This window comes from Pygocentrus nattereri, chromosome 12 (genome assembly GCF_015220715.1).
Source record: "Pygocentrus nattereri isolate fPygNat1 chromosome 12, fPygNat1.pri, whole genome shotgun sequence".
In the NCBI taxonomy this organism is placed as follows: Eukaryota; Metazoa; Chordata; class Actinopteri; order Characiformes; family Serrasalmidae; genus Pygocentrus; species Pygocentrus nattereri.
Window position 1 is genome coordinate 31,606,173 of NC_051222.1, and position 10,014 is coordinate 31,616,186.

Here is a 10,014-nt window from a genome sequence, read left to right on the forward strand (position 1 = left end):
TAAAATGCTATTGGAGGATCCTTTACAATCCGGCTGCCCTGACCAGGTTGATACGTCACTGTGTTTACATCCGTTTCTCCAGGCCAACTCAACACATTCCGATTCCAGATTCGGACGGAGGTGTTTATATTCTCACGCTACTCGGTCTGATGGAAAACCACAGTCTTCATGCTCACTCCAAGTAATTCAATCCAAAATGACACGCATGCATAAAGTACCACTTTGAGTAAACGTTACCATGACAACAAACATCACGGGAGTCCAGTCAGAGTGAGATGAGCAGCAGTGAGCAGTGCTTGTGTTCGTAATTACTTTAAAATGTCAGACTCAGGAAAACCGAGAGGAGGCCGAGAGGAAGACGTCGCGTTCCGAGACGCATAAGCTGGACGTCCGTCCCACCGCCGTCTTTTAAAGATCAGAGCATGAACTTCGTCTCCTCTGCAGACCAGTTTCTGCTCCGCCGTGTTGAACAGTATAAACTTTCACGTGACGCACAAGCAGAACAGACTTAAACTTTCCGACTGGGAATGTAATCGGATACAGGCATTTACACGGACATTGTTCTTCTATTTAACTGATTTACAGGATTACCCACCTCACTCAATCAGATAGAAACTGTATTCCGAATGGCCTCAATCGAACTAGACTACTCTGAAGTGTATACATGGATGCGTTCCATCCCAATTGAGCCATTGGTCGGATTATCAACGGATTATTAGGCTCCATGTAAACACGGCTACTGATGAGCGGTGCAGGAGAGCAGAGGAAACTTTACTCTTAATCCACACCGTCTTAAGAACCAACAGGTTTTTGGTTAACTGAGTGTCAGTGAGTGGGTGGCATCTGCTTCAGATCATGCGTCCAAGTTAAGCTATTAAAAATACGCTTTATATTCGAGCACACGCTCAACTCTCCTGAAGGTGCAATATTCTCACCTGAAGCTGTTTAATGGTTTCTCCTCCTTTGCCGATGACTAGGCCAGCTTTTCCTGCCGGAATAATCATCTCCTGCATGTGGCCGCTCCCGTTGGTCTCATGGAAAGCGGTGGGTGGAGTGCCTCGCCCCCGTGAAACAATGTCATCTAGAAGCATTTTCGCCTTCCTGTAGAGAAACAGAGCTGAGGTCAAAAGGCTGGTGATAAATAAAGTTCCATTAAATCCAAATTTTAAAGCAGCCAGATTGAAGTTAACTGAGTTTTTTCCCCCCTACAGTGCAAAAGAAAAAGTGGGTTTAGACTTACTGAATGGCTTCAGGAGACCCTGTTATAGATACACTTCTCTCAGGTAAACCGCCACTGTCTACAAATAAGCACATCACTGACATTACACTCCTGCAAAAAATGTTTCAGATACAACTTATATTTTCACCCCAGTGAACCCTAGAAATGCCTTATATCTCTCTGCTGTCGGAAGAAAAACTTCGTCGTTTTTCCGTTTTTGACATATGGAGAAAAAAGCCTGTTGGTCTTTACATTGTGTGAAAATTTCATTAAGAATGGACCAAAAGAAATGGCCCAAAATGACTAGGAAAGACGTCTGGTTCCATTGACTTACATTGAAAGTAAAGTATGTTTTTTCCTTCTCCTGTAAAGTTACCATTTTGGAGATACGAGGTTTTCTTCCGACAACAGTGAATTACACACACACACACACACACACACACACACGAGATAGAAATAAACATGTTATGTATACATAATTTCTCAAATCTTTAAACTAAAAATGTTATGTATGTGTATATACAAAAAAAAAAAAAAGTACACGCTATATTTTATATATATATATATATATATATATATATATATATATATATATATATATATATATATATATATATATATATATATATATACACACACACACACACACACACACACACACACACACACACACACACACACACACACACACAAAAAAAAGATTTGAGAACCGCATCTTAACCATATGCCAAACAAGCTAATTAAGTACAACGTAATATCTAAACTAATAATTTATGTAATGCATCTGTAATTATCTACCACTTGTGTTCAGTACACACTGCCTACCCTGTATAAGATTTTAACGTAACTTCATCTCACCTGGAGCAATCTGAACTTTACAACCAGACTCCTGCTGGATCTTATTAATCTGCTCTCCTCCTCGACCAATGACTGCACAGCAAGCGAGAGAAGAGAGCCAATCAGATCAGCTCAAAAAATTTGCTGAATAATCAAAAGACCTCAAAGCTTGAAATGAAGTCAGGCTTCTTTGGAACAGTAAAGATCAGTGCTGGGTGGTATGTAGTCGGTATTGGTGTCAAACAGCAGTACTGTTTTTTATTTTTATTGCTACTGACGAGTAATGAGCATTACATTCATGACGGCTCTGCATTCAATTCAATATAAAAGAAAAAAGGAGAAGAGAGGAAACCCAAACAGTGCAAATAACACTACAAAGGACCCCGTTCACAGCTGACTAAGACTTTAACCACATGCATTTCCGCCCAGTAGTTAGACTGAAATATAACCTGTTGTACGGCACCTAATATGCAAATCGGCTGATAACCAATTGCCTGTGGTGTTTTTTGCTCTTTATGTTCTATTTAAAAACAACAGTTTTACATGGCTACGATAATTTTCTTATGCCGGCTTTACAGCGACGGTTTTAGTATTATTCTATAGCATTTCCATATAATACATTATATGTTACACTACATACCGTGTTGTATTTACAACACTTGTATTGGTCATCGTGGCCACAGACCATGGGCTTTAAAATGTAACGTATTGCAGCCTGACTAAATAACGAGGTGTAAAGATGAACCAAACAGGCACTTTAATTAGCTTCTGCAGCCGAATACAACTGAATTTAAAACTTCTTAAATATCTTCCAGAACTGAATGGAAGGAGCACCGAGCGCGTCTTCATCCACTTACAATTCCGATAACTACAGAAAATCAGATCATCGGTAATCCGAGCAACATGTTTACATGCACTTGAGCAATCAGATAACAGGGAAACTCCGGGTCTACATGAGACAAACCGTAATCAATTTCTAGAAGATGAATATTTAAATCCTTCGTTTCATGTTTGGTTTGGCCACCTCTCAAAGCGTTTGATCGCTTATATCTGGTACCGCAGTCCGTTTTGCACACACTCAGACTAAGGCGTCCAAAAGAAATCCGAGTTGGAGTTTGCATGCACTGAGAAATCTGATTACGGAGGCGAAACCGAGCCCTCTATCGGATTTCTAAATTGGAGTATGGTGTTTATATGACCATTTGAATAATCAGATAATCCCAGAAATCTGACTATGTTCAGATGGTAAACGCACTCAATGATGCCTGTTTAGTGGAGGCAGCCAACTCTTATGCAGAACAGCAGAGGGAGGAACTACATCGTTGGAGGGGTTCCGGATGCGAAACGGGTCTTGAATAAAGGCATTTACACTTCGGCAACATCTGGCTAAAACATTTCCTCCCGAGACGGTTTGAGTGATTGGATTAAACCGGTTTAAACGAGTCGTGGGTGCGTTTACACTTATTTTTATGTGGTTAACCTCTATACTGACCATCTATATACATCTAATAAACAACTCAAGTTACGCTGTTCTTTAGCATAGAGTAGCAGCACTAATGAATCCAGGGCTCATCAACTTAAATACAGAATGTGGAATCATCACCACTACCACCCAACACAGGTAAAGAGGGATGCGTGTACTTACTGAGGCCCACCATGCCGTCAGGCACTCTGTAGTCCTCCGTTACAGAGGAAGGACGTACACTAAAGAGGGTGAAAAAGAGAAAGGAGTGAGGATTGCAGGGGCACTTTGACCTAGTAAGAAATGTAATCACCACTTCATCTGCTGTACACCTGCCCACTCGTCTCCTGTAAATGGTACCACGGTGGTCTCTAGAGCAGGAGTCTAAAGCCCCAGCAGAGCATTTTTACAATTTATCCCTAAATCCAGCCGGCAGGTTGTGTTTGCAGCATCTCCGCAGCTTAATACTTACAGCTGCTGGGCAGATATGCTTTAAGACACTGAATGGTCACCCAACATGCGCTACAGGAGATCAGCTTGGACCGATTCTCCTTTTCTTAAAAGCAAAAAGAGCAAGAGCGTCAGAAAATCTGACGCAGCAGGAATACTGCCCTGTAATTCAGCTATAAGCTGGCCATCACCGTAATTGAGCCCTATAGCTATTTAAACCTGCCTTCATGGATTCCCTCTATGACCGAGTGAAGGTAGCATGTGAGAATTAAGAAATGAAGGGAACCATCAAACGAACACATTGAGAATGCAGAATCAACCACTTTACCAATAACTCACTAACAGTAACTTCACTTGTGTTCAGTGGAAATGTAAATATGCGAATGTGAATAAAAGTTGCCCAATTCCACCGTTAAAGTGGTGTTTAAAGTGTAGTAAGTGTTCAGTTAAATCAAGTAAACACTAATTGTAAATAGGGTGGCTGGTATAGTGAGGTGGTCAAAACCTCTGCCTTCTATGCTGTAGACTGGGGTTCAATCCCCACCTGGGTAAGCACCCTACACTATACCAATAAGAGTCCTTGGGCAAGACTCCTAACACCACCTTCACCTACCCGTGTGAAAGAATCAAACAAAGTGGCTCTGAATAAACGTGTCTGCCAAATGATGTAAATGTAGTTGTAGAAAGTTACTATTTGCTAATAAACTCTGACAGATGCACTTAAGTGAGGTCATGCCATGTAGTCAAAATTCATACACGGGGGGGGGGGGGGGTGGGCGTTGAGCAGGGGACACTTTACCTCTGCAATGTCTCATCTAATTTCTCATATATTCTCATGTTCATATCGTGAAGCCCCTGCCCCAAAAATGACTTGCCCCCACCCAGTAAGACTCCGCTCCAGTACTGACCGGGTTTTAGTAAATCTGGCTGTCATTTTTAGGTCTCATCCATCATTTCTTTGTTAAAACCCCCACTGTCCCCTCCAGAAAAGAACATATTCTTACCTCTGCTGAGACAAGGCGGCCAGCTGAGCCCCGATAGCTGTGGATTAAAACAGCCCACAGCATTGCTTAATTAGTCTATATATACACTCGGCATGACTCAGTCAACCACTGTGAATGTGACGGATCTTGTTTCCACGTCAATGTGTTCATCTAGCTGGAAGATTTCTGAACAGACAGTCTGATGGATGTGAAATGTTCGAAGGAAGGGTGGAGCGATACGGCTGAAGTAAACATTACAATACTTGCAGCATTTCCGTTACTTGGTCTAAAAGTTTTACACAGAAGTTACCAGCAAACAGAGTAAACTGCATTCAGATGTTTGGCTAAAAGGAAACCATTTAAAAAGGATAAGGGGGAAAAACCTAATGGGTAAATTAATATGGATGGACCACAGAGCAGGTATTATTTGGGTGGTGGATCATTCTTAACACCATGCGTTAGTGCGTGTTGTGCTGGTCTGAATGGATCACACAGCAGTGCTGATGCAGACCTCAGTGTCACTGCTGGACTGGGCACCAATAATATCCAGCCGACCACGTCCTGTGACCACTGATGAAGGACTAGAGGATGACCAACACAAACCGTGCAGTAGCAGATGAGCTGTCGTCTCTGACTTTACATCTACAAGGTGGACCGATGAGGTAGGAGTGTCTAATAGAGTGGACAGTGAGTGAACACAGTGTTTAGAAACTCCAGCAGCTCTGCTGTGTCTGATCCACTCGCACCAGATCACGCACCAACACACCAAACAATACCTCCTCCGTGGTGGTTCTTTGGTGGTCCGGATCACTGAAGAACAGGGTAAGGGTAACAAAGTATGCAGAGAAACAGATGGACTAGTCTGTAATTGTAGAAGTGCAGTTATATGGTAAGTGGCGCTGATGAAATAGTGAACTAAACGAAGCGGCCAGTAGGTGCGTGCACACGTTCAATCGCCACTGGTGCTCTAGGAGTGTGAAGAGTGAGTGAAGTTGTGTAAGAACTCACACAGCGCTGTAGCGTTATCCCTGTCGCTCTGAGAAGCCATCCTCTTACTATCTGGCTGATCTGGAGACAAACGATATAACAGTACAGTAAGCCGTCTGCATCGCTCTGCTGCAGACTCTGGCCCCAATGATGAGGCATCTTCTATAGCCCTTTGTGCCTGGGCATTGAACTTGCTGCATTTCACTAAACCAGTGGTGTCCAAAGTCTGGCCCCAGTGCCAAATGCAGCCCACAGTCAGATTTTAATTGCCCCCCTCCTCTTTTATGGTGTATTTAAGCGGCCCGCCAGCATGTTGCAGTTCTATCCTTCTCCTGATGGTGGCAGCTGAGCAGATCTGAGGCTTCATTTAGTGAACATTTAGTCAAGACTAGACAAAGCTCAAACTAAAGAATGAAAACTGCCGATTTTGACGAGATGGAAAACTAATCAGAGCAAATTCAGTAGTCAGTAAATATTAACCCTTTATGGTCGAACGAAAACGCGGCTACACTATTTGATAGGTAAAGGACATTAACCAACAAACCCCAAAATTTATAGATTTTTCTTTAGTTGGTCTTACAAATGATATTTTTCAACAAATAAAATCTGAACTGAAATATGATTAATACATTAGACATGATTTCTTACTTTTTAATTATAAGCGCTCATCAATCCAAACGGCTCTGAACAAACAACCCAACCACAAAAGAGGCCTCATGCATCTTGAACGCAGTGATAGGAAACACGGTAACTCTCAGAAAGCTCAGTTTCTATCTGAACTAATATCTGCCATCAGGCATGTTAACACTGTACAATCTGGCCCTCTTTGAAAAGTTTGGACACCCCTGCACTAAACGGTACGCGTCACTGTATGTGTGCCATATGGTTTTACCTACGCATGTTATGTTAGTTACACCAGGCTCAAACAACTGCCCTTCTAGGGACAACAACAAATTCTGGACTGAACCGGTGCGTTTACGTACCTCCATCCTCCAGGGATCGTTTCTGTGCTGCGAATGGGTAGCTCTCGGCGCCACCGTTATTGCTCATTGGAGGGGCTGCAACATCTCCACCAATCTTGGCTGCAATCTAGTGAGATGGGGGGGGACAAACAAATAAATAAATGGCACACGTTCATGTTTGGTCTTTTTTGAAAGCTCAAATAAAAACAGTGAAGGAGTCTTTCATATATTTGGCAAAACTAATCAGGTTTTCTCGGAGACATACGGACCACCTGATGTTTCACACTTTAAAAGGAAGAGCACCGATTTAAGATTCAGGACAATGTTATTTGGGAAATGAGCAGTTATTGAGATCATTCTGTGAAAAACGCTCCATTCCAGAGAAATTCGGTGTGAGAACCGCACATGATGGCAGTAAAAAGATCAAACAGTCCAAAGCCTTTAAAACCCAACTTACTCAAATCAATGCTTACAAACGCACTGCCTGACACCCTGGAGGTTGTGGAACAACGTTACAGTTCAGCTTTGACAGCACTTCTCGTATAACATCGTCGCCTGGGCGCCTTCACCCATCAAGAGAACAGACGAACTGATTTACCACCATACAAGCCCCATCAGCACTCGACACGAAACCAAGCGTGTGCGCACCTTCACGGGTTCTTTGGGAAAATAAAGCAAGCGTTGATTGCTGTGCATCCTGGGTCCAATCACAAACGCTGCAAGAACACCCAAGTCAGAGAACTTCTGTAAGATCACGCTCACTGACCTTGTTTACACCTCAAGCTCTGAACTACACAGGGATTTTGAAGAATACGTCAGAGGAGTTCTCCTCCAGCCCTACTACTTAATGGAGGTGCACACCTTTCCCCATCATCCCTGCACACCTGTCCCAGTTATTCAGGGCTTTAGAATGGTGTGTTTAGTTCTTATTAGGGTTCAGTAGGGAGGTGGCAGATTGGTTGCAAGGCCAGTATCTACAAAAGGATTTTCCTCAGCCAAACGCAGAGCTTGATGCTGTGTGTGAACTTTATAAAGGTTTAAAAACACACCGATCGCTAGTCAGCCCACGTGGCGTACATACATCTATACACACAAACACATCTACATGCATACGGTGGAACCCAAAAAAGGTCTGCTTTGACCTGCTTTGTGATGTCACAAGAACCGTCTGTTCACTCTGAAGGTATAAAGAGAGTTTGTGCTATGAGATCCTATGGGCCAATCAGAACAGACCTTATTTACATACATCAGTCTTAAAGGCACGGCAGGAAAAGAAGAGCCCATCTGAATTCCAAGAGATAAGGGATCAGAAAAATGTTATTGATATGATAACAGACAAATGCAGGACTTGGGCTTCGTAACCATTTCATGACCAAGAACCGAGGCCAAGGACCTAAAGGCGGGAGCCGATGGCCTTCTGCTGAGATTACACATTTTAGCCAGTTTCCTTAAAACCAGGAGGTCTAAACAGTTCAGAAAACATTTCTCTCTCTCTCTCTCTCAGACCACGGTCTTAACGGGGTGTTCGTGCTTCAACGGTGTCAGTGAAAGACCAGGAATAACGGAGTTGAACCTCGGGTTGTTAAAGGGGACCTCCAAGTCAAGAAGGAATTTCACCAACTCCTAAAAAAAATGAATTTATAAATCTGATAATTAAGAGGTAAACGAAGCCATTCAGACTGGTATGATGCGAAACGCTTCGCTGAAGGGAAAACGACCCGGTCAGAACAGTTCACAGCGGCTGTGATAGGAACCAGACGTCTGAAGTTCTTACAGGCTCCAACATCTCAGAGAAAGCGACCAAACGAAATGGCTCTGATATCCTGGCTGATACCGGAGGATCGTGGGAGAGAGGGATGTGCAGGAAAACCCATTATTCCCCCGATTTACCATTATTAAACCTACATCAACATCACATAAGACTCGAGACACACACACACACACACACACACACACACACACACACAGGACCCGAGCATGCAACAGTGAATAAAACGACCGGAGCCCATCTGCGCTCCGAATATCTGGTTCCCATCACCGCTACTGTGGACAAATACGAGCACAGGCGCTTCTGTACAACAAACCCGCTCACAGGAATTCGCTCCTAGCGGCTCTGTTTACGTCTCCAGGCTCGAGGCGCCGATATTTCGGAAATCCCCTTTAACTCGGTTAAAACGTGCCACACGGCTTTAGCCATTCAGCTAACCAGCCTAGCAACGGTAGCTAACCAGGTTAGCATAGCAGGTCTAGCAGACAATGGGACGGACTGGGACCGCGTTTAAGCGCATCTTCCCGCTGGAATCGCCCCGAAGTGCAGTGAATGCGGGGGGGATCAGATCCCGGCTGCTTTATGTGAACCACACCGAGCCGAACCGGTACAGAAATACCGTGAAAATATCAAACACTCGCGTTAGCTGGCGCCCCGTGCCGCCATACAAACAAATGGGAGCCGTGCTAACGCGGTTAGCATCGTTAGCAGCCGCGCTAACAGCGGCTCTTTCCCGTTTCAGGCCGCCGGAGTCAAACTTCACCTGCCGGGCTCGCTGCACCGCGTCCGCGAAGGCGTCCTTCTTGATCCCACCGGCTCCCAGAGCTGCTGCTGCCCCGGGGGCTCCGGGCGGAGGCACCGCGCTGTACTCCGACATTTCTGTCCGTGAATGTGAGCTGGGGGTGCGGAGCGGGAGATGCGGGCCGAGCGGCGGTGCGCAGGAGCGGGAAGGCGAGGGGGACGGAGAGAGGGAGAGACGGAGGCGCTGAGGCGGAGTTTCTATTGGCTCTTCGCGCTGTTTGACGTTCGAACGGACCAATCGGAACGCGCGAATGAGGCACAGGAGGCAGGCGCTACGGTGTCCGCGCGATCTCGTTGGCTGATGTTATTGTCCCCTCGTTACAAAGGCGGATCGACCAAACGCCACGCAGTAATTTTGCCGCTGAGACGCGAACCAATCAGAGTTCAAGGACGAAGCACATGGACCAATTAAAATTGACGTGGCCCTCCATTTAGCTAGACAGGCGGGCAGCTCAGCCAATGAATAAAGGCGGTGGGCGGCTCGGTCCGTTGTACACTGTCGAAGAGTTTGTCTGAAGTCGCGTTCACACTGATCTAGGGACGGA

General features: G+C 44.7%; 1 protein-coding gene across 2 annotated transcripts in view; it reads right to left on the reverse strand.

Moving 5' to 3' along the window:
- The window catches only part of LOC108436379 (KH-type splicing regulatory protein), a 15,888-nt gene extending 6,263 nt beyond the window's left edge, over positions 1 to 9,625 (reverse strand). Inside the window, exons 1-8 of one of the 2 annotated variants that reach the window (XM_017712821.2) lie at positions 9,432 to 9,625; positions 6,922 to 7,027; positions 5,960 to 6,019; positions 4,973 to 5,009; positions 3,702 to 3,760; positions 2,078 to 2,149; positions 1,241 to 1,298; positions 936 to 1,101 (exon numbers count right to left, since the gene is read on the reverse strand). In XM_017712821.2, the coding sequence (XP_017568310.2) occupies positions 936 to 1,101; positions 1,241 to 1,298; positions 2,078 to 2,149; positions 3,702 to 3,760; positions 4,973 to 5,009; positions 5,960 to 6,019; positions 6,922 to 7,027; positions 9,432 to 9,545 (672 nt within the window). In that variant the 5' untranslated portion in view covers positions 9,546 to 9,625. The remainder of the gene's footprint in view (positions 1 to 935; positions 1,102 to 1,240; positions 1,299 to 2,077; positions 2,150 to 3,701; positions 3,761 to 4,972; positions 5,010 to 5,959; positions 6,020 to 6,921; positions 7,028 to 9,431) is intronic. The other variant, XM_017712822.2, reaches the window with a different exon arrangement.
- Between the last annotated feature and the right edge of the window lie 389 nt (positions 9,626 to 10,014).